The 25,598-nt window shown below is 36.3% G+C and overlaps 1 protein-coding gene across 2 annotated transcripts in view; it reads left to right on the plus strand.

Moving 5' to 3' along the window:
* The window catches only part of LOC149085580 (nuclear receptor subfamily 2 group C member 2-like), a 74,950-nt gene that overhangs the window by 11,606 nt on the left and 37,746 nt on the right, over positions 1–25,598 (plus strand). Inside the window, exons 1-6 of one of the 2 annotated variants that reach the window (XM_089233708.1) lie at positions 8,713–9,491; positions 11,536–11,672; positions 13,724–13,875; positions 15,382–15,619; positions 20,383–20,562; positions 20,727–20,866. In XM_089233708.1, coding sequence (XP_089089834.1) covers positions 11,576–11,672; positions 13,724–13,875; positions 15,382–15,619; positions 20,383–20,562; positions 20,727–20,866 — 807 coding nt within the window. In that variant the 5' untranslated portion in view covers positions 8,713–9,491; positions 11,536–11,575. Of the gene's footprint in view, positions 1–8,712; positions 9,492–11,535; positions 11,673–13,723; positions 13,876–15,381; positions 15,620–20,382; positions 20,563–20,726; positions 20,867–25,598 lie in introns of those variants that run through there. The other variant, XM_089233707.1, reaches the window with a different exon arrangement.

Consider the following 25,598-nt stretch of genomic DNA (forward strand, 5'->3'; position numbering starts at 1 on the left):
TAGATAAGAGAGTTTTTTAGTCACTTTTCACCCTCACTCTACGTGTTCTCTTCTCTTTCGCTCTTATATGTATATTCTAGCAGAATATACATATAAGAGTAGAAAGATACATTATATGTGGGTAAAAAAACCACTATCATGACTAAAGAAATAACGGAGAGGAAAATAAATTATAGGGTTACAATAACGCTTCGCGATGGTGAAGAGAGAAGAAGGAAAACACAGAGAACTTGTTTGAATTTATTCCACTGGCGTTTGGACGCAGTAGTACATACGTGATCGTAAAGAGGTTAAGTCAAATTTGTTGAGGGAAATGGCAAGGAAAAGACACCGATTTGCACAACTTTAAATTTCTTGATTATTCTCAGGGTTATAGCATTGATATTAACTTAAAAACGTAAAGTTACAGGTTTGGTGAACGTTCGCTGAATTTGGCAGGATACGGAATTCTCAATGCGTTATAACTCCCTAGTTATTGGTCGAATCAAAAAACTGAAAACACTTCCAATTTTTCCAATTCTGTATTAGTTAGATACAAGGAATCACGTGTGTAATTATTGGTCGGTCGATATTGTGGACCGTAAGCGTTTTCCCCTCTTCTTATCGAAACTTATCTAAACAAAAAAAAAATTAAGACATTTTTTAAATGTTTATGCGTTACACTTTCGAGAGAGAAAAAAAATAAATAATGTCCCTCTCTCAAATTTGTGAGAACGCTTTCAGTTATGAATGAACTATTCTGAAAGAATGCTTTGAGCAGCTGAACTAACATCGAAGAGATATTTTTTTAAAGGTTGGCCTCTGCCTCCTTTATTGTTTCTTCTAAAAGGGCCTTAATTGGTAGTAGGAAATAGAAGCACGCGGAGGGGGGGGGGGGGTGGTGAGGCTCCAGCTTTTCTTTTCTATGTGTAGGTTAAAGTTCATTCACCTGGTACTCGAGTCTCTTCAAGGGCGTGGTAAGCGCCTAGCAAAGTGGGAAATAACCTGAAGCTAATCTTGAACACAAATTTTTTATCTGTGAAGATCATTCGTAATTTCTCTTAAATTAGTTGTAGCCTTATGGAAGGGTGATTTTGAAAATTCGGAAGGTTGGCATATCGATTTTTTTTTTCTTCGAAAATTCACTTCATTGTTTCATTTTATAAACTACTAGAAAAGAAAAATTGCTCAAGTACTATCTGTTCAATTTTTCACACAAGGAACGGTGAGAAACTGTTGTAGTTACACAGCCAAGATAATCATTCTTTAGCCTATTATTCAGATTCTTGTGTAATAGTGTTGCTCCATCACTTTTCTGCTAATGAGAATGTCGCTATCGTGATTTTATGGCATACCATGTTATTCATTTAGTGTTAGCTGTGCGGGTATAATGTTGAGAAAATATTTTGCTAATTCGAAGAATTAGCGATCTTCAGTCGCTTATTAATTAGTGTTTCAGGTTATGTATTGATTAATTATTACTTTAACTTATGAAAAAATGTATTGTTTTGTATTATTTGTTGATTTATTTCATAATGATCATGTTACGGTAAAAATGTAATAAATTGGTTATTATGCATAATAACCGGATTGTTATCGGTTATTGAACGTAATAATCCACCGGTTTCCTCAGTTAATTACGCATAATAACCGAATTTATCATATTCACCGTAACAATCATTGTTACAAAACGGTCAAATTTTTCGCCAGTGAAATCCATCTCGATTTTTAGCAAGGAAACTTTGATGAACGCGAACGTAATTGGAGTGTAAGATAGCTATTGTTTTATATGCTAATCAGGGCCATTTTTCACTATGTTGAGTTTCAAATGAAGAATGTAAATTATGCAAATTTTTTTTCCAGTAAAAGCATCCATCAGTGTCTATCAATGTCAAAATATACGAGCTGTGTTATCGGAGATGAATTCGCACACACACATAGCTAACCCGAATAATTACCCACGTTTTGCTCCATACCCCCTAATGCATAAGTTTTCAATTGTTTTGTTTCACTTTTCTTTGTTTCAAACCATCCACAACTCCGATTTATCGCGATTGAGACTATTTAATAGCAGTTCAAAAAGAAGAGCTATTGTATTAGCTACCGTTAGTTGTGTCAGAATTGTTTGGTGGGCCAACATTGTGTACATAGCGTTATACATGTTTAGACATCAATCCTTCAAATTGTCATGTAGGACATATGAATATACGTACAGGAATACCTAGGATTTCGAAGATTGTTTTCGCAGTTTCTCAGCCTTGGCTAACGGATGCGGATTCTGTTTAGAAGTTTTAGTTCGCATGCATGCACACACTCACATTACTCCGCAGCGGTGTGAGCTGAATTTTCGCACAATCATCATTAGAATTAATGCATGTCTGCTTCCGAATCACTATCCAAGTATACCTCTATTTCTCTTTCTGGAAGCTTTTGAGTCATTTCATGTAATATGAATGATCAAGCTAGAGGAGAAAAAAAAAGAACCTGGACTTAAATGTTTTCACTGCAAGTCTCCAACCATCAAATCGAACAGTCTGGACATTCTAAGACAGTGTTTTCCAAAATGGGCAATATCGCCCACTTGGGGGCGAGGAAATGGTCCGGGGGCGGTAGAAGTCATGGGTTTAGTTTAGTGCGTGATCCTATGGGTTGGCTTGGGGGTGAGAACAAAACAATTTCGAAGAAGGAGGCGATGGAACAAAAAGTTTGGAAAATGATGCCCTTTCAATCAGCATGTATGAGACATGAAATGAGCTGAACTTATCACGTGTGGAAACACCTGCGAACCAGAATGAGGTGTGGTGGTTTAGCCGCTGTGGTGGTCGAGTGGTTATAGTGACGGACTCGCGATGCGAGAATCCGGGTTCGAACCCCACAGTGGTGGTCGGCTGAAGTTGGTTTTCTGTGGTTCCCAACTTCAAGGCGCAAGTGCGAGCCGATCTCCCCGTTAAAAAGTTTCGCCACAGAGAGCAACAGTCCTACAACGATAAATCATTCAATCATAACACTTCACTCATAGTTAGAAAAACTGGTGGCAGATGGCAGCACTACACATAACAAGCATTACAGAGAAACAAAAAACTTTACGTCAGGTTGCACTACACGTACACGCACATTCCCGCATGTACCGATTCGTTGGGGGGTTCAGCGGCGGGGGGGGGGTGCATGTGTGGTGTAGCAGTAGTAGGTAGGGCTCGGGGATCCATGATGTTCTTAAGGCAGCCACCTCGTTGGGCAATTTGCCTGTTGTGGCGTGGTATTTGTATTTGTGTATATAGTGTAAAAAAATAACAAGATTCGCAGGTTTCTCTCTTTCCTGAAAATTATTCTTCATCCGATTGTGAAGATGTTCATTTCAGCCTTTGATCAATTTCGTCTTTTTTAACAGTGGTTCTCAGTATGTTATGAAAAAGTATTTTTAAATTTCGACCCGAGAAATCGACCTTTGACGAGAGAGAATTAAACGATTTTCCACAAAACCCTATAAGGAATCGTGTTTCGGCTAACGAATGTGAATCCGGAATGAATTATCTTCATTAGCCGAGGTATGACTGTGTTGTGGGTCTGTATGTGCTGTGGAAAGTTTACTCGCATTTGCGACTCGAAGTTGGGAACCACAGAAAACCAATTTCAGATTATCGGAGAGCGTGACACTTGTGCACGTGTCAAGTACCATTCGTCCACGTGACCAAATTGACTCGGCTGCTGGCGTACGACCACTTGAGCCAAAATTATAGCTTTTTTGCTGTAAAAAAAAAAAAAAAAAAAAAAAAAAAACTCCTTGTAAAGTAAATACAAAGATATTATGCCTTTCCTTTTCCCTTCCTTGAGAAAACCACGCGTAATTTACGGGTCTCGTCTGTGTACAACAGGGATTATGTGCGGGAAATACGAACAAAATTTTTCGATGGTATTAATACTAGTAGATAATTTTTTCGATACATACACCTTCCCTTAGTTTAAATTTTTTCCAAATTACACGAGCATCGCAAAAAAGTGTTTTGATCTAGAAGAGAAAACGCATGACACACAGGAACGCTCAGCTATTCCTTGGCAAAATAAAAATAAAAAAAGGAATGAGTAACAATGAAAATGAAGGGAAGAAGAAAGAGGACGTTTTGTTTTTGATACTCACCGAACGAACGAACCGCTACCGCGAACTTGGTTCCTTTGAGATTAGGTCAAGGTTTACGTGCTCCAAATTCATTTTCAAAATACATTACTCGCACATTACCTTCTCCTCCTCCTCTTTCATGTTTCATAGCTTCGTTGATTCAGTAAGCAAATGTGTTTATTTCCGTTTCTTTCCCCCAATGTTTTGATAAAAAAGAAAACGTATATATCGTTATTGGCCGGTTAACGTCTAGGTTATTTGGGTAAATTATCATTGTTATTAGTTTTTGTTTCGCTCCCGGTGTAAGCCATTTTTTTTTCGGGTTTGATGTTTGGTATTTGTTATGGTTATTTTATTACAATAGCAGTGTTTGGGGTACAAAGCAGTTTGGCTTCGAAATGATAATCCTCTTTTCATTTTTTTAAAATATGAATAGTGATATCCAGAAATTACGCAATAGGTGGGATTGACATCGAGCGTGTAAGTAAGTCTGGGTGCAATTTTGCATGAAAATACGTTAAATATTGGTTAATTGGAACCAATATTCTCGAAAAACACCAGAAAGAATTACAATAAAAAATACAATTATTTCTGCATATAATTTTAAAAATATCATTAAAATTTCAAATTATTCCAAAATATCTACAAGCAAACATTATGTGTGCTGCGATATTTAATAACTTTAGCCCAGCATAAGAACTGAGCTGCTTTTGTTAAATCAGGGTAATTTTGAATTTGTAATATTAAATTAGCATCAGTTTGAACGAACTTTTTCTTGATCAGCTATAACGTTTGACTCAACGTATTAAAAAAGTAATGATGACTTCAACAAATCATTTTGTAAACATGGAAACTCTCATCTTAGCCCTTGATTTCAAATGATTCTAAGGCTTAAATTAATTGTCATAATCTCTAAGTTTACATCTTCAGCTGTTTCCCGATTTCTACTTTTATTACCTTGAAAATCAGCTCATCTTGGCTAAATGTGGTGTTCTGCTAATATACGCTTACCTGTTTACCATATCATATAATGGAAGTATTGTTACATATCAGCACTAATTTCATAATGCTTATGCATTGTGCTGAATACAAGAACCAGGCATTTTTCACAAAAAATCGCACAGGAAAACGCCGAAATCACGTAAGTCGGGGTATGACTGTATGTCTTGTAAATCGGTTACTGACTGAACCGGCTGCTTTTACAAAAAGTTTGTGCAACAAGAATATTTGAAATGGTCATATTTCAAGAAGTAAATACAAAATAAAAAAAAGTAAAAAAAAAACTGGCGAACCATTGATTCTAGAGGCATACTTCTAATTAGAAAAAGTATCCAAACAACTGTAGACCTCAGATACGTCATTCATATTGCAAGGGGATGTATAGTAATCAAAATACAAAATTTAACTTTTCATGCGACACCCTGTCCTCAAAAACGCAATTACAAAGTTGTTACCCTGTCTCTTCTGAGTTTAAAAAAAAAAATTTACCTTTCTAAGTGCAATATTTACTGAGCTAATTTTAATTCAAAACTTGGAGAAAAATTGGGAGAGAACAGCGAAAATTAACGGACAAGACAACGCTTCTTTCTCATATATGTCTTTCTCTCTCCAAAAAATGTCTGAATTCAAATATCTCAGTGAATATTGCAATTACAAACGTGGAATTTTTTGTTGACCTCAGAAGAGACATTGTAAAACTATTTAATGGGGTTTTTGAGGGCAGTGTCAGTATAAAAAGTTAGTTTTTATATTTTAATAACTATACAACCCCTTGTAATATGAATGACGTATCTGAGATCTACAATTGTTTGGTACTTTTTCTAATTAGAAGTATGTCTCTAGAATCAACGGTTCGCCAGTAAAATGTGGCCTAGGGACTTTCCTGACTTTCCTTACTTCCCTGTATATAGAATATATAAGATTTTTTGGTTTCTTCTCGGGTATATATAGATCTCGTCTACACAAATCTAATGATACCTCACTGAGGTTAATTACCTCACCAGGGTCAGATACCTAATTCAAGACAGCAACTTCTGAGACGAAGGGGTGCAGAAGGGTCTATTACTCCTGGCCCCGGATCAGAGGTAGTGCCTAATAAAAATTCTTCCTTTGATCACTCATTCAACATTAAAAAAGGGGAGAAGGTGCCAAAACGAACATTTACACATTGCACATTTACCCCGGCTTACCGAGTATCTAATTGTGACCCTGATCCCTAATCAGACTGGTGGCTTTAATGAAACCGAAATCATTTTACGCTATATCTCAAGAAGTGCAAGATGAAGATAGAAGCCAGCGATAGCCTATCTACGGGTAAATCTCGTTTAGGCAAATCCCACGATACCCGAACTATGTGAATACATTTTTTGTTTTTATTACCAAACAAAAACATAGTTATTAACTTATTACTCTGTAACGATATGTAAAAGACGCGTACACTTTGAAACTTGCAGCAATGCCGTAACGCAGGCCTCTCACCATAATAATGAACCCAGTGTTGAATTATTAAGTTATTATTGGAACTCTTCACCTCATGCCTAACTGTATAAAACATGTACTTGCGTTAAACTTCAACCCTTCGTTAATTCAAAACATCCGTGAAAAAGGACCCATCCCATGCGCATGCTTACCCTGGACACACAGTTGATAGTAATCGCAATTCAATGTTATCGTAGGGTTCCTTGACAGCCAAGGGCTCCTGGTTGTACCCTTGCGCTTCCGTGCTTCTTTTTCTCTCTCTCCCATCCACTGATTATAAGCCTACTATACAGTATTTCTGAGAACAAAAGATGAGTAGACTCGATCATTGTCAAACGCTGTGTCGTCTTAATGGATTGCCCGACGTGCTCAGCGCCCCCCCCCCACACAAATCGTAGAAGATTTGTATTTATTATAATTTTTTTTCTCAAATTTCGATATTTTATTTCGTTTTGTTATCCACTGTTTTATTTGATTCAGTGTTTAACTAATGGAAGACATTTTTTATTGAAGTTGAAAAGAATCCTCAGTCATTTCTGTCCCCGAACTCGTTAAGACAGCCATGGTTGCACGAATAATTTGGTATATAATTTTTAGTGGGATACACGCTGTCATTGAATGTTTTAAAAGATGAACCCCAATAATCCGTATTTTTTGCTGATCTAAACCGGTAACGGTCTCAGTTAATTGGAATTAGTGAAACTAGCGGGGTTCTGTATGTGTATGTGTGGGGGATTATAGAACGTGGACAAGCAAGATGAAAGCATTAAAATCGAAATATTTGTCAATCAAGGAAATTGAATCGAATATTTTTAAAGATTTTTTTTTCCTTTCATATTTCTCCCTTTCTGTAATTTTCTCCCCTTTTTTCTTAATCTTCTCCACAGCATTGGCGAGATATCTCGTTTTCTTAAAAGCCTTTTATTTTAGCATCGACAATCCGAGATATTTTCTATAGCTGATTTCTCAATGTTACAGATTTTCCTATCTCTCTTACCTTGCACTTGCTGAAAATCGGAAGAAAGCCTATTTCATAAAAAAAAATTTGGAGTAGACTGTATCATAGACACAGCCGCAAGTCTACGTGTGAATACCGTCTATGTACTTTGAACCGCGTGGTAGGTACGTACTGATTTAATGAAATGGGTGTCATCAGATTTGTCTTTGAAATATTTAACAGACGATGCCATCTTTTTGTGTTATCTTCTTGAGATATTGCGTAAAACAATTTCGTCACGAGAGCGGGCCACGGGCCTGGTTCCCACACTGGAAGCGGTAGTAATATCTGTTGGATATCGCCGGATTTGTCTTTGAAGTGTACAACAAACGATACCATTGTCGTGTATATGCGCTGTGAACTTCCCAAGATATAGCGTAAAATAATTTCGTTAAGAATGCGGGCCGCGAGATTGGTGCCCAGACCGGAAAGGTATCAAAACTTGAGTAGATTTCTAGAAAGAATATCTATCAAACGACGTACGATTGGCTTCTATTTGCGTTGCTAACCTCTCGAGATAAACCGTTCGTTACGCAAGCAGGCCGCGAGCCTGGTGCTTAGACCTGAAGAGTTATCAAAACCAGAGTAGTATCTCTCTCTTTCATTGGATTTATATTAACGAGATCTACCAGCAGACCTCAAAAATACTATAATATTCTGAATATTTTTTGAGATGTAAGCGCTCTAAGCATTTCGTTACGCAACTTTTTGCGAATGCATCTAATATCGTCTGGTAATTTAAAAGACGTATTCACGTCGAAAAAGACAGAATTTTACAAGGAGTTCAGTGATTTTCTGCAGTGCCCCGGTTAAAGGGTTAAGAGCGCTGCATGACAATGCCGTTGCAAAATCAATAAAGAGAAACATTGTTTCTCCGGCGCTTAAGGATAATTTTCATCGCTACTCGGTGCCGAAATGATACGTGGAGATGTTAGAGTACCTTTGCTCTTATGTTTGCTTATCTTTACATCAAAAAGATTTTAATCGAAAACAAGAGAGCGAAAGAATAATAACAATAATGAAAAAAAAAATTGCGTGCCTTTTCGTTGTAGCGAACCGCAGAGAAAAGGCGATCTTTTGGAATAGGGCCTCCTCCAAGAGATAGCGGCCAGGTGTGGTCGTTGGAGTAGAACGTCAGAGCGACAGGCCAAGGCCGACGGCGTGGCACCCACTAGCGCAACTCGTGAATCGGGGAGGTCACCAGCAGTAGCGTTTGGTTCAGCAGCTGTTATTAAGTGCTTCCACCTGCACGGGGCCTAAGAAATGGAAATTCAGTGACCCCAGAGATTCTACGTGAAAAACGGGTGAAGTGCTGCTCGCGGTTTTCGGACGCTAAAATGCATTGCGGGAGAGAACAGAAAATGAAACCGACGCTCAAAATTTAAGTGTCAGAAACTTTTTTTTTTGTTTCGGTAATTTCACACACACGTACCTACTACCTCCAGAAATGCATTCATTCAGCCCGCTTCACCTTCTGACCTTTGGCATGTCTGATTTGGTGGACGTCATCGTTAGCGCAACCTTCTCTCTGTCGCCAAGGTTACCGGTTGAAACTGTATGACCTCGCCTGTATCTATCTCGCTGAAGTGCGCGTCTCCTGGTCAAAGTACGCGAGCTGCAGTTTGTGTGATTGCATCATGACCTTTTTTCTCAGTGAAAGAGAATTTTCGCATCCAGGTAGGGAAAACAATTTCATGTAGTAAGTGAAGAATGGGAAAATAGTGATTAGCAAATTGGAGAAAAAATATCTATTTGGATACAAATACATGTTACTCTTGTGCTCTGGATACGGCATGGAAATTATGTTTTAAATCTTTGATTTGAAATACCAAGAATCTGAGCTAGTGCCACTTATTTAAACTGAGTTTACACATTTTTAGGGCATCCCCAAGATCCAAGCTAAAATGTGGTTTTATCACAAAGGTAGGTTAGCAATACACATGAAAAAAAGAAGCTTATAAAATTACTTTATTATTTTGTTACACACACCGATGCATTTCTCAAAATGATGATGGCAATATACAATTTCTCTTGGATGAATTTTTTCAAACATTTAATTCTACAATCTTTTCTTCCATTTTATTGCGATAGGATACCACATATTTGAATTAAAAAATGATTAAATTACAATAAAATGCATAGTTTCACTTTGGTATATATTATGTGCAGTATTATGTCATATTTTGGGACCCTTGGGTGAAATAAAATTGTGACTTTCTTTTCCAAATAAGTGACTTTTTTTAAATATCAGATGAAGCTTGAGCTTTAGTGAGAACTGCACAAAAACAATTCATATCTGATTTTCTACTGAAAACAAATGTATTGAGAAATATCAATAATACACAAAAGTGAATAAAACTTATGTTTGGTGCTAGGTTTCTTGTTGGGAATACTGATGGAATTGTCCTTTCGCGCGGAAATATATTATCTTTAAATTTGAGTACTGTTTTATCAGTATTCAAATTTGTTTCATACTGTTTTTTCGTCAAGAACTTGGAAGTACTAATTTCCTGCGCATGTCCTAAAACAAACTTTCACAACTGAAATACAAAATGGCAAATTGCTCCGAAATTTTAGTCATCACATGGTTTCAGTATTCTCATCTATTAGTATTGTTTTGAATTTGTTTAATTAAGTTAACTGGGATAATTACATTATGTTCACATGTGCCCCACCCCACCTACTTTTCATACTGGTTCGACATATAAGTGAAATTTCCATGCGCCATTTTTTAATTAACAAATGTGAAATTCACATTTTTTTTAATTATAATGCACAAATGCAAAGATATGTACATATAAGCGCACACTATAGACTTGAAACCATGGCACCCAAGGGACTTGGAATTCCTTCCAGCAGAAGGAATTCTGCTGAAATTATAAAAAAATTCAATAATATATTATTGTAATATGAGCCGATGAGAAGTAAAACTATTTTTCACTCAACATATATATATTAACCAGTACGTAAGTTATCTTAGATAAATCTTGCTCCATGAACTCGATTGCTATTTTACCAAAATTATTAAAACTTTTTTTTTTTTTTTAAGATTTAGAATAGATTGAAGCAAACACTATTTAAAAACATGAATATACCCTATTTATTACACGGTGCACAGGGCTTGAGCTATGAAGAGAGACTGGATTTTTTGAACATGTTTTTATTCGAAAAATGCAGATGTTGAGGTCAAGGCCGTAACTAGGATTTTTGCCGTCCCCACAACTTTAAAATACGATAATTTTATAACGGTGTTCTTTGTTCCCACCTAAAATGGCCGCCCCCTCCCCTAAATTTTGCCGCCCAGGGAAGTTGCCTCCCCCCCCCCCAAGTTACTGTCCTGGTTGAGGTATATAATTGAAGTGTTTACAATTTTTGATATGGTGGATAGAATGGACCATGAATTATTTATATACAGTCAATTGAGTGCTTTCACAGGGGGACACTGGTTAGTGACAACTCCTGATCGTGGGTGTCTCAGAGAGGTTTTTTCTAACAGTGTTGTCAATAAATGCAATAGCTTACCAACTGTTGTAGTGAATTCTACTACAATTGGCACTTTTAAAAAGAATTATAATATTATGTTGGGATAAATCGAAAAACTATCCATGCTTAGATAAAAAGTCTTTAGACAGGCATAATTTTTATGGGGTAGATTATTAAATTTTTCTCATATTTTTTGGTTTCTTTGTAAAAAATTGCTTTTGTTTTGGATTTTTTTTCTCAGCCATCTCGTTGGGAATTTTGCCTGTCGTGGTCTTTTAATTTCTATTTCTGTATGAAAAACATTTATAACTGTTGATAATTTTTTTGGAACAACCATGTTACATTGGGATTTGTGAATTTCCTTAGCCCTTAATGTGTGAGAAAAATGGTAAAAAATGATAATATATATTTTTTTAAATATGTTTAAAAATCAGATTAATTTTGTTTATGCTCTTAGTAATGTCATTCCATGTATACTTTTCAGTGTGCATATTTTACCTTGATAGTTCTGGTTTAAGAAATGCATGGCACCATTGGATGTGGAATCATTTAGCCAGGGATGTGATTATGCCAGTGTTGCCATGTCATGTGTAAAAGATGAAATTATTTTATCAGCTGTAGGTATGTGATTTTTGAATTAGTACAATCATTAAAAAATTTTTTAATGATTAAGGGGAGTCTTTAAAGACAGTTAAAAATTTTGATTCATTGCTTAAAAAACTATTGTTTCATGCTCTTTATTTTTATTCATTCATTCTTTCACTTTGGAGTGTGAACATTTATTTAATTGAATTCTCAGGAAATGTATTGAATATAGGCCTACTCTCTATACTGTTTTTTCCTTAAATAAGAACAAAATCACACGGAATTAGTAATTACTCAAAAAACTTCCTGGTGAATTTTTATTAACTCTGCCAAAATATGTAACATAGTGAAATGTTTATTGAGAGAAATAAGTTTCTAGGAGTCCTAATGTTTAATAATAATTTTTGAGTAGAAGATGATTTGTTCATAACTAAGTTAGTTACTTACAGTAATTGATTTTTGTTAATTTATGCACTTGCCTCAACGGCATTTTTGAAGTATAGGGAGTTCAGTAGCCATCATATATTTCAATTTCAAAGCCACCCGAGTTCGTCAAATCTGTCAGTTACTATGTCTGAGCAGGGCCGTCTTAAGAGTATCATGGGCCAAGTGGTTTTTCGGAGGCCCTACCTGGTATGTCCTGGAAAATTTCAACCGGATCTCATTTTTGTGAGGCCCCTCTTCTCTTGAGGCTCCCGGGCCGTGCCCGGGTGGGCCCATGCATTAAGACGGCACTGTGTCTGAGTACTTCGGGGTCGCCCTTACCAGACGCGGCCCAGTGTGAAAATAATAACATAACTGGAGGGGAGGGTTAACATTTTGGGGCTCCAAAAACTTTTAGGACCATTTTTGCCTCAATTTTAAATTATTTATGAGGAGATTATTATTAATCGGACATTCAAAAATTCATATACCATTGTAAAATAGATGGGAATGGTGGAAAAATGGGCTATCTACTAAAAAAATTTAAACAGACAATTAAATGTAAATTAATACAAAAATTAATGGAAATTTTGAATTTTTGAAAATTTAGCACTGAAGGTAATTTTAATTTAATTCCAAAACTAATGCAAAATTTGAATTGAAAAATAAATGAATGGAACAATTACAGTATATATAAAAAGTCAGAATTAATGAAAGAAATAATTCCAGAATTGTGAAAATTCAAAATTAATGGAAGAAACGATTTGAATTGGGAAAGCTTTCAATAATTTGTAGCACTCGGTTATGTTCAGGGCACTGGGTTCCTTTGACCTACAACTAAAAACAAAAACGCTTTTAGTCACCTAGGTAAACATCTATTTTTATGCCTTTTCTTCCTATGATTTTAGATGAAGAAAAGGGTCCATTTTTGGCACCCGGGAATCAAATACACCTGACTTTCCCTAGCTATGGCTCCGCAGCGGGGTTCCCTTTGCGAGACGAATAAGTTTTCGCCAATATTAATTTTTATATTTTCATTGTTGAAGTTGAAGCATCTGTTTAATGGATATATATTTTTCACTTCTAATACTTCGAGTGTTGGGCCCGGTGTCGCATACTTCGTAAGGGCGGCTCGGGAGTACTTTGTTCGGCACTTTGGCACACACAACCCTTTTTGTGTTTGAAAAAAAAAAACTATTACACTGCTCAACACTGATTTTGTTCTCAAAGATATTTCAGTGATTTTAGAGTGATTTTGGGGCGCTGATTTCTAATCTGGTGTTACTGTTTTCAGATTGGCTCTAGTTTTTGAGATAAAGTGATTCAACTGTAAAAATGAAAAGCCGCATCAATTAGTGGCTTCAGAGACTTCATTGAAATAGTGGAGAATATGTATTATTTCAAAACCTAAGGCAGATCCAGAAAAAGTAACACCAGTTTTGAAATCAGGAGCTCAAAAATACCTTCCTTGAGAACACGAATAGGAATAGTTTTGACAAACTTTTCAAAAAAGCATAGCACTTTATACAGTTTGACAACCATTGAGTTGATAAGTTACAACAATTCTTTTATTTTTCATTTATTTAAATTTGGCAAAGGGATAAAATATTTTATAAATAGATATTGATTACATAAAAAATGAATAAGTTGTGCTTTATATTTAGATGGAAGTTGTGACTCTTTGAGTTCCTGCTCCTCAAATCCCCAGACAGAAGATGGTGACAGCCATCAAAGCTCCCACGATTGTAACCAACTCTGTGATAGCAATCCGAGTGACATTAGTACCACAAATGTCAAAATTGAACCATCCGGTGCAGTAAGTTTTTTTTTTTACATAGATACAGTCAAATCTCAAGTCGAATGTGCAGCGTCCGACAAAAAACTTCGAGTTATCGTTAGTTCGACTTATCGGAAATTCCCATTTCAGAGTGGGGGGAAAAAAGAGTTATTAAAATAAACAGTGCCATTAACGAATATCGTATTAGTAAAACTACTGGAGATAAAGAAAAATTATCAATTAATAAAGTTATTCTAATTTAATTATATTTAATTATTAAATGAGGATATTTAGAGATAAACTAGACGTACATACGGTATTATGGAAACAGATGTATACACGTGATACTCGTATAAATGAAACGAATTATTAACAAAGTGTATACAAGATTGTTTTCTGACGAAAAATGCAGTGATTTTTTTACTTTCTCCCCGTATTTTTTGTCCATCTTTCGTGAGAAAGTCATTCTCTTTTGTGAACAGACAAATGATTACGCTAAATGAATCTGCTAAATTCTATTGCTGAATGCTAAATTCCATTGATAAATGCTAAGTTCCATTGATAAATGCTAAATTCCATTGATAAATGCTAAGTTCCATTGATAAATGTTAAATTATATTGTTAAGTTCCATTGATAAATGCTAAATTATATTGCTAAGTTCCATTGATAAATGCTAAATTATATTGCTAAGTTCCATTGATAAATGCTAAATTATATTGCTAAGTTCGATTGATAAACGCCAAATTCTATTGTTAAATTCTATTTCTAAATTTCATTGATAAATGACAAATTCTAGTGTTAAATTATATTTCTACATTCCATTGGTAAACGCTAAATGCTATTGCTAAATGCTATTGCTAAATGCTATTGCTAAATGCTATTGCTAAATGCTATTGCTAAATGCTATTGCTAAATGCTATTGCTAAATGCTAAATTAAATTACATTGCTAAATGGTAAATTAAATTACATTGATAAATGGTAAATTAAATTACATTGCTAAATGGTAAATTAAATTACATTGCTAAATGCTAAATTCTATTGCTAAATGCTATTTCTTTAAATTTGTTTTCATTTCCGAAAACTTCGAGTTAAAGGAAAATTACTAAAATACGGAAAGAATTCATATTCGAGGTATCAGAGTTCGACTTTTCATGAATTGACTGTATTTTGCATCTTTTTTTTTAATGCAGTCAAACTTCTCTTGGTGAATCCTGTTAGGACAAAAAGAGCTGTTTATCTAATTATTCATACAATAATACTATCAAAACAAAATCAAATCGCTTTACATTTTTTTTTTATTTTTTTAATATTAATTTTATTTTGTTAATTAAAATTTTAATTTAAAAAAAATTAACATGAAGTTTTTGTAAAATTTAGACTATTTCAATATTGTAAATTTTACTTTTATTTTAAGTCTAATGTTTTTTTCAAGAAAGCAAACACCAGAATATCAACAAAAATTATTTTTAATTTGAAATTTTATTTTTCAATCGAAAAAAAGGTTTTAGTAATTCTTTTTAATGACTTTCCCGTGTTTATTTAGGCCAGCATAAGTGATAGCATGAAGCTGGATTCAAATTCTGGAACTGTGGAGCTTGGTTCTGATTTGAAGTTAAGTCAAGACAACAGAAGTTCTTCTAGTTCTGATTGGGCCACCAGAGTGAAAGAATGGCAGACAGCAGAGCAATTAGCAAGGATGCGGGATGAAGACTGTTCTTTCAAAAATGGAAGTGACAGAAAGTTTAGTGATCTCTGTGTTGTATGTGGTGATAAAGCTTCAGGTTTGTATTTACGCAGGTCAATAATACTATTTTAAAAATTGCCAAAAGAGAATGCATTTATTTGAGCTTAAGTTGTTTATTTCTTTAAGCTGACATATAAAGTATCAGAGGCTTAATGCAGGGGAAGGGTATAGGGGGCTCGAGCCCCCCAGCCCCCACCAAGCCAACCACAAATTAGAAAAGAAATTAATATTTCGGTAAAAAAACTAAAATTTCCAAAGAAATTACCTTTTATATGCTATTTTAACCAATTTCTGTTAACTTAAATGTTTTTTGAAGAGTGGTAACTCATAATTCCCCCCAATCCTTTTGTGCCCCATCCAAAGGTCGATCGTGCTTAAGCCCTTGTAAAGTATGTATCTATTGTAATCGACAAGCCACTGATAATAAACTATACTGTGTATATACTTTATTATGCGTGTTTGAACATTTGATCATTTTTGTCGCCCCACGGTAATTTTTTTTTCACATGAGAGCTAATTAGACCGCCACCTACAATTTATTGTCGATTCCGAACGGCAGCATTTTTTATACTCATTGAGAGGATGGTGCACTAACCCCTCGGTGTAGGACTCGCTGTGGTAGTAATCTTTTTCTGTGGTCATGTCACCGTTTCTGTTGTACCTCTGTGTCATGAAAATTTCTGACAAGGACGAACCGGGTATCGAACTCGCGACACCTCTAAATATCCTTTGGTACGTAGGCGAGTATCTTATTATCTGGGCTACCGTGCCCCATTATTTATTTATTTATACAATATTGTTGGCCCTAGGCCTATACACGAGAATGCGGTTGCATGAGACATTGATATTATTTGATATTGTGCAAAAACTAGTGATAGTGGGGAGTTGACAATAGAACTGGGGAGTTTGTTCATTCACTAGTGGTATGAAGAAGGAAAGTGTATTTAAAGCAGTCAGTGGAAGCAAAAATAGGTTTCATTTTAAGGGGATGGTCGAGTCTTCTGGAGATGTGGGATGGTTTGGCTAGAATACCAGAAGTATCAAAGTTAAGATGACTATGAAAAATCTTATAAAACAGTGTTAGTCGAGAAATAAGACGAAGAGTAGAGAGGGGGGAGGAGATTAAGTTCGGGCACGGAAACAAAAGATGACCAGCAGTCGTGGATGAAACGGGTGGATTTATTTTGGATCGATTCGAGTTTCTTTATTACTAGAGGTGTAGGGGTTCCAGATTTTAGCGGCGTAGGAGAGAACGGGGGAGATATACGTTTGGTAGCAGAGCAGTCTGACATCCAAAGTGGAATGTTTGAGGTTGCGGTGGAGGAAGAAAAGTTTGTTGAGACATTTCTCTCTCTCTCTCTGTGGAAAACGTAATCAACATGTTTTTTCCAACGTAGGCCAGCTGAGATCATGACGCCGAGGTATTTAATTTCAGAAACTTGGGAAATGGTTAAATTATTGATTGAGTAAAGGTATTCAAGAGGAATTAGTTTACAAGTAACTCTCATTAAAACTGTTTTTGAAATATTGATAGGCATCTGCCATAGTGAACACCAGTCAGAGATAGAAGCCAGATTATGTTGGAAAAGTTCATGATCGGACCGTTAGTGAATGATGCGATAAATCACGCAGTCATCTACAAAGAATCTAGTGGTGCAGTTGAGGGATTCATGGGATGCATTGATGTAAATTAAGAATGTTAGTGTAGTTTATATTCAATTTATATTTAGTATTCCGATTTATGACATATTTTTCAGCATACGCGTTTCGCACGGGGAAAAAGTCAAACTTTTTGACTTGACTTCTGCACACTTTTTCTGCATGCGAGTCATCGGTTTTCAACCCTTGAAAAATATCATTCATTATAATTTGTTACTCCGAAATCGCTATGCGACTGCTTTCACTCTAAGACGAACGGATTATAGACCACTGAATCTGTGAAATCTGCAGTTTTTTTTAGGTAGATGTTGAAATAAAAATAAATATTTTTAAAAATGCTTCAAAATAATTTTTTAAATGAATCAGATGACATATAGATTTAATAAGAAGAATCAACACCTTTTCGACAAAAAAATAAATAATAAAGAAATAAATAAATATTAAAAAAATAAAAAGAATATAAAGAGAAAAACCAAGCTAACAACCCCTTCCATTCGGTTAACAAAGTGGTTCTCAAACTTTTGTCATCTGCGGCTCCCTTGCTCAATCCATGGTTCATCTGCGGCTTCCCAGAATAGTTTGTGGTAGATACTTTCCCATATAAAAGACCCACTTAGAAGCATAAATATCGCACATAAATCAATATCTCCAGCTCGCCGCGATGCCCCGGAAAATGGTTGGCGCCCCTAGGAGCCGCGACGCACACATTGAGAAACACTGAGTTAAGATTTCGAAAGTAGTGATACAGACAGCTAGCAAAAATTTGCTGGCGCCGATTATATATCAAGGTAGATAGTTTATAGGCAGTGAAAGTTACGGTACAACCAGTAGCTAATGTTTCTAGCCCCTTCTTCAGACATGATGGATATTAATAGGTCTTCAGGTTTGGGTGTCAGACAAGCTGTACGGTAATGAAATAATTCTATGCTATATATCTCAGGATGTAACATATACGATGCAGGTAGAAGCCGATATCAGCCGATGGAGAGATCTCATTACACAACAGAGCTCTTTGGTGTGAATACTTCAGGTTCAAGTATCTGATCAGTTATACCGAAACGAAAACATGTCGCACTATATCTCACGAAGTCAGGGCCGCAACTAGGGTGGAGCAGGCGGGTCTCGTGTCCCGGGCGCTAGACCCCGAGGGGGCGCAAATTTCATTCTGAAACCTCTCCTTCAACATTACAAGGGGGCGTCAAAATGCTCGCTTGCCCCGTGTGACCAAGCATCTAGTTGCGGCCCTGCACGAAGTATACAGGGTGAATCCGACCTATTCTGCCAAACGAAAGAGGGTGATAGACGAGTCCAAGTGGATCACGAAACAACCTACCACCCTGTCCTATCTCAAACCGTTTTCGAGTTATAGTGGATTATTTTCGATTATGGAAAAAAAAGCCCCGGATTTGTAACGTTTCTGAGAGACTTACACGCAAAGTAAGCACATATTTGGAAAGCGCTGAAAAAATCCTTTAAGGTCACGCCAATTTCATTGAAATATCTGGATTTATTGGTCCTATAGGCGCTGAAAGCTGGCGAAATTCAAAATCGAATTGTCGCCAAAATTTTTAATTGCCAATTCCGCAAACACCCTTCTAACTACAATCGGTCAAGTTTACTAGAAACTTGTTCATTCCACCAGGTTGGCAAAGAGCCTAGAATAAACTAAGTTGGTCATCTAGTTCAGGAGAAATTTAGTTGTTTGTTTGCAATACATAATTGAAATCTGCGTTCGTCGAATTAATTTTAGTATGTTTCGGCGACAATTCGCGCGCGCGCGCGATTTTTCACGTCATCGATCTCAGCACTTGTAACTCGCCATTAAATACGGATATCGTGTAGATAGCGGTAGTATCTGTCACCTTATAGGATTTTTTGTGCAAAATCAAATTGTCGCCAGAATCGGCAGCCGTCAATTCCGAATTTTCGTCTAATATCTACTTCGACAAACGCTAATTTCAGTGATGTATTTTGCAAACAAAAGACAAAAATTTCTTCTGAACCAGACAACCGATATGATTTATTGAAAGCTCTTTCGGAAGCTGATAGAATGGACAAGTTTTTAGCAAATTTGACCGATTGTAGCTAGAAATGTGTTTGCAGAATTGGCGATTAGAAATTTTGGCGACAATTTGATTTTGAACTTGGCCAATCTTTCAGCGCTTATAGCTCGCCATTAAAACCAGATATTTCGATGAAATTAGTATATTACCTCTCTCATAGAATTTTTTCTGTTCTTTCCAAATGTGTGCTTAGTTTTTGTATAGATCTTTCAGGAACTTCACAGATTCTGGTTTTTTTCCGACAATCGATTATTCACCATAACTCGAGCATGGTTTGAGATAGGACAGGGTTGGTGGGGTGTTTCATGATCCACTTGGGCTCGTCTATCACCCCCTTTCGTTTGGCAGAATAGGTCAGATTCACCCTGTATAGTGCAAATTAAAACCAGTTTGTTATCGACGGATTGATTTCGTTTCGCAATGTGAATGATGCCGCATTTGTATGTGGATATGCCTTTAGTTTCATTTGTCAGACAGGCCGTATTGCACTGTAACGAGATGTTAGCTGCGCATTTTTTCAAATTTAAATTGGCGTCTCTTATTTTTTTCACATTCATTTTTTTGATATTCAGGGGAAAAAAAGTACAATCGATGCATCGCATGGACCTAAATGGCTGTTTTTGTCAAATTCTGTTTTTTTTTATCCTTTAAACGGTACAACAGAAATCACTAAACACTTTTCAAAATGTCATATCATTATTTAATGAAGTAGGCTTTCTTCCGATTTCCAGCGGGTGCACACTAAGGAGAAAAAGTTTAAGGATAAAGGGAGAAAAAGTGTTTCATTCAGAAATCAACTTCCACAAAATATTTGGGCTTGTCAATGCTAAAATAAGAGACATTTTTCGAGGCGAGATATCTCGTCAATGCCACTTAAAGGGTTAAAATACAAGTAGTACTTCAGATATTCAAAAAAATACGGAAAATTACACTTTTAACTACTAATTTTTATAACTAAACTTAAATTATAGTTTCTAAATTTATGAATTAGAAAAATTTATATAAATATTTCTAACTGTATTACTATTGATTGCAACATTTTTTACTTAAAATTATTTTTATTTAATTTCAATTTAAGGACGACATTATGGTGCAATCAGTTGTGAAGGATGTAAGGGCTTTTTTAAAAGAAGCATACGAAAACAACTTGGTTATGCCTGTCGAGGAAATGGGGATTGTGAAGTTACAAAACATCATAGGAACCGTTGCCAATATTGCCGCTTACAGAAGTGCCTTGCACGGGGCATGAGAGCTGACTGTAAGAATATTTTGTAGGTTGTTGCTTTTTTGAATATGCATAAGAGAGGAAAAATAATTGTATTCCATCCCAATTTGTAAAAACTTCATTATTAGTTCTTATTAAACTTTATACACATCATATATATCCCCGATTTATCTTTGTTCAAATATGATGATTTTTAGCTGTCCAATCTGAACGAAAGCCAGCAGATTCAAGAGAAAAGCCAGCCACTCCACCAATAGCCACAAGCTCACAACGAATATATGTTCGAAAAGATATAAGATCTCCATTAGCAGCTTTACCAACTTTTGGTTCAGAAAAGGTTAGAAATGGATTTTTTGAAATTCTTCCCTCCTCCCCATACGCCTGTAATTTGTGTTTATTTATTTTTTTTTCATGTCATCGTTTTATTAAATGATTTGATTAGTTAGTGTTTATATTGTCAAAGACAAGATAATATATCTTCCTAGAATAATAATTCTATTGTATATGATGTCAAACTATATTACGCAAATCGGGAAGTAGGTCGATAACAGTCTGTCTGTCATCACGGAAACGTTAAAAGACCCATAAATGTCAGGGAATGAAAAAAAGGCCACAGAAGCCAAGAAAAAGTTATGAAATAAGAGTCACGAGTTTTATCCTACAATTCCATGTTTTTTGGCATTTTTCAATAAGCCATCTTCAGAAAATCTGTAATTCATTATTCATAAATATCCGCGTAACTGTGTACCATTCATTATTCGTAGATTTGACCTGTAATTACGTTCTTTATCAATTTGTCAGGTGGAGAAAACTTCAGTTTGCCCCTCCCTCTCTGTAAGAGTTGATAGTTTTATAAATTAAACATAGTGTGTTTTTTGCATTTGAAGTGAAAAAAAAAATTCCCCCGTTACCATAGCCCTAAAATTTGCCATTGATGCCCGGGGCACCTGCCTTCTCGGTGCCCCCTCCTCTAGTTCCCGTCTTGATAGTTGTTATTATTACATGTTTTTTTCTGCGAGGAGAAAATAATCAACTATCTCACAGAAACTCAAAATTCGTAAATGAGAGATGGGGGAATGATAACACTTTCGAGGGGATATTTTGGTGACAGCCCTGCGTTGGAGTGGTCGGTCAGCCAATGAAGGATGCGGGAAGGTCGTAATCACAAATTAATGCCGAGATTGCCCCCATCTATAAATATTTAAAAAATATGTTTTTGTAAATAAATTTCAAAGTAATTATAACTAATGAAACCTCTCTCAGAAAAAAAAGTTGTAGATAAGATGTGCAGTGGTTTATCCTCACTAAAGCCCTTCAAAGTTAAAACTCGTCTTGCAGCTTTGATCCACACTAAGAAATTCATTTCAGACGTTTTGTTTTTATTTCAACGTAATTTTTTTAACGTATAATCCACGGACTATACGCAGCAGAATAGAGTAGGTTAATTGGGACGTCCATGGAAATATGGAAATAAAGTAGTACCTCACATATCCAAAACAAAGATGGGGGCAGCGGCAAATCCATTTCGAATAAGAAAAATTTTCGGATATGTATCTTCGTATATTTGAAATGAGGTTTTTTAAAGATGATGAAATATAGAATTAAATGTATATTACGGTAAGAATACGTTGAATCGGTAAAGCATATCGGTAATGCATAATCACCAATTGTCTCGGTAAGTTTGATACATTTTGCAACATTTAACACTTTTACCGGTGACTATGCGTAATCCTACTCTGTATGCACAAACGTGCGGGTTGCTTCTTTTCACTTTAGATATTCAATTTTTTAACCTCGGATATGTTTAGCCCAAACTTAAAGAATTGTGCGTTATCGTTGAAGTTAAAGCCGAATTCCTTGAGGTTAAAAAAAAATCTACAGGGAGAAAAAACAACCCCTTCCCAATGCCGTTTTAACGCATGGGCCCACCCGGGCATCTGAGCGCAACTTGTATATCGCTTAAAGTCGCATCTAGCGAACGAACAGCCTAAGATATTTATTTCATATTTGTAGATATATACCATAGATTCAATGAGGAAGTCTTTCGTCCAAATCCGGTGATCATTCAATTATTTTTATCGCACCATGGCCATTTTCTGCACACGGAGGCTAATTATACCGAAACCTGCAATTTATTGCCGAAATCCAGTGAATCTTGTTAACTGTTTTCGTGTTTTAGACCTGTGAACGCATGGCTCTAGCTTTCTGTAGGATATTTTGTTTTTCGAATCAATTCTCGAGGTGCTCAACTCCATTTTATAAAATACCGCGTGGATGCTCGAGACACGGATATGACACGACTGACCGAAGGAAACTGGCCAAAGACTGAAAGGACTTTTTTTTCCATTTGCCTCCTCTATAGAAAGCCGTTTGTAAATGCTCACGTGCAGGGCCGGTCTTAGACCTAGTGGCGCCCGGTGAAAAAACAGTAGTCAGCGCTCTCTCCCAGGTGCGGATCTAGAGTGATGTGTCGGAGGAGGTAATTTTTGCTAGCTTACCATCCCGTAAAATACGGGACAGATTCATTGTACCATTTTATCAGACTCTTGGTGTGGTGATCGTCTCCATCGGTCGCCCCCTCCCCCCGGTTGGATCTAGGGGACGAAGTCGGAAAAGCTTTCTTCCTAGAATGGAATTACTGCTGTCTAACTTGTAAACAAGCTTAAAAATATAACTTGTTTGATTTAATTAAGAGATTTAAACACATTAAAAAAGCAAAACGTCACACATTCAGGGCCGTCTTAAAAGTATCATGGGCCCCCGAGCCAATTGATTTTTCTGAGGCCCTAGCAAACAACTTCTCGAAAATTTCAACCAAATCTCATTTTTGTGAGGCCCCTCTTCGCTGGAGGCCCCCGGGCTGTGCCCGGGTGGGCCCATGCTTTAAGATGGCACTGCACACATTTATGCAGGTTACTCTTCCCAAAGGATCTTCTTCTTCATACTTATTTTAATTGAATTTTATGGTAAAATACGTGTAATTGCACGCATCACGTGCGGGTTAAACTGATAATAAAAGTGGTTAAATTAAAGTGATATTTCCGTATGATTTCTTTCATATTTATAAAACTCCTGAACTTCATTTGAAATTATCCCTTTCAGACCCAGTACTAAGAAACGGAAGGGGCAGGCAAACACCAGCTAAAGCACCGGGCTCCGCAACTTGGGCAGGCCCGTAACTATTCTGAGGCAACTTGGGCGGTACCCCGAGCCGAATGGGGGGGGGGGTGCGCTTATAACTCCTCATTTCTCTGAGCATAAGCATTTCAAGGAGACTCCAAGAAAAGTCTACCCTCGAGAAAGCACGCTACGGCCCTGGGGAAGGGGCAAGGCCGTCTTAAGAGCATCATGGAGCCTCGGGCGAAGTGGTTTTTCTGAGGCCCTACTTAGTAAATTCTAGAAAATTTCAACTAGATATCATTTTCGTGAGGCCCCTCTACTCTTGAAGGTACGAGGACGTCGCCCATTAGCAGCAATCTTCATCTAATGTGACTTCCGCGTCTACAACAGCAGAAGAAAAAATTTCCTATTCGTACGGAATCTCACGCGTCTTGTCGTATCTTCGTAGGTGCAGTACGACTGCTTACTTTTTTCGCACCTCTCTCTCACTCCATTTTTTTCTCTTTCTCTTCTTTCCCGCTTGAACATGGAAGCTAGGAAATTTGATAATTGCCGTTCATAGGTTGTGACGGTAAGTAGTAATAGATTAAAAAATATATATATATACAGTAAAACCTCGATAAGTCGTCACCGCAGGTTATCGAAAAATTATGACGGCTTAAGCGGAGTGCCGTCAGTTTCAATGTGCAATGTTGTGAAAATCGTATAAATCTAAAGTAATATGAAATTTATTAAAGTATGAATCAAAATAACAATATTGATAAAATTTATAGATCGCGAAAGAAAAAATAATAGCAATTTTTTACCTTTTTTTATCTTCTATTACTTAAATTATTGTGATAAAATGTACTGTACACTTTGATATATACTAGTAATTTTTAATTTAGACTAATAGAGCAACTGTTATTCTAAAGATTTAAGTAGCTATAAGTAGCTTTTCTTCATAATAGAACTCTCTATTGCACATTAATTTTACATAGACGTCAAATTTAAAATTTTAGTATTTTAATTCTTCATCAGTAGTTCATGATACAACTACAAAGTAATCTCGAACACTTTTGGTGGAGGGGCCCTGGGCAGGGAAAAGTAAACAGAATGCTTCAACTTGGGAAAGAATGTCTAATTTTTTTCAACAAAGATATTTTGTTTAAATTTCAAGCCCTAAATTAGTAGAGCCCATGCTTTCTATGATTATTTATTATCCGTGCCCACGGGTTGCACTTTGACTTGATTAATTTGATTCTTCGATTTACATAATTTTTGATTTCCTTGCACTATGTGTAATCTTTGACGTATCAATAAATTTTGGTTTTGTCAGAGATGCCCTGGTCCTCCCCCTGGGGGCCGAAGTGCTTACGTTGCTTCTTGCGACAGAGCCTGGGTGTCTCGCGGTTTCTCCAGTTTCTCCAGTAGAGCCCATGCAGAAATGAGATCTAGCTTGAACAGTCCCCAACATTCTAAATACTTTAGTCGGCAAATGAACTTCTCCAGCGTAACTTTCGTTACTTAAACTGTTCCGTTTGGATATATAGGATTTTATGGTGACTTTTAAGCATATGGCAATGCTGTTAACAAACTTTTTTTTTAATGGGAGTCATAAAAATAGTCTGTTCCACTTTCTCAAATTTTTTCATAGTGACGAGTTAACCGAAATCAGCGACGAGTAAACGAGGGTTTAATAACATTGTTGTCTATGTCCCTGTATTTACTGTATATAATTATTTATTTACTTTCTACAAGAACGCCTTCGCCGAGATTGTGTAAAATGTCTCTAAGTATGGACCAAAAAATGTTCTAAAAAATTTTAGTTTTTTAATATTTTCTCAAGATTATTTAACGAAAACACTCGTCTGCATGTACTGCAGTCGCGCACTGCGTAGCGTGTAAAGCTGGGTTTTCCTAGGAGTAGAATTTCTGCGCCACGTGCAGCGTGAAAATACTGATTGGTT

This window comes from Pholcus phalangioides, unplaced genomic scaffold, assembly GCF_987345545.1.
Source record: "Pholcus phalangioides strain wild (caught in Gottingen) unplaced genomic scaffold, Ppha-v1.0 ptg000007l_1, whole genome shotgun sequence".
NCBI classification, from domain to species: Eukaryota; Metazoa; Arthropoda; class Arachnida; order Araneae; family Pholcidae; genus Pholcus; species Pholcus phalangioides.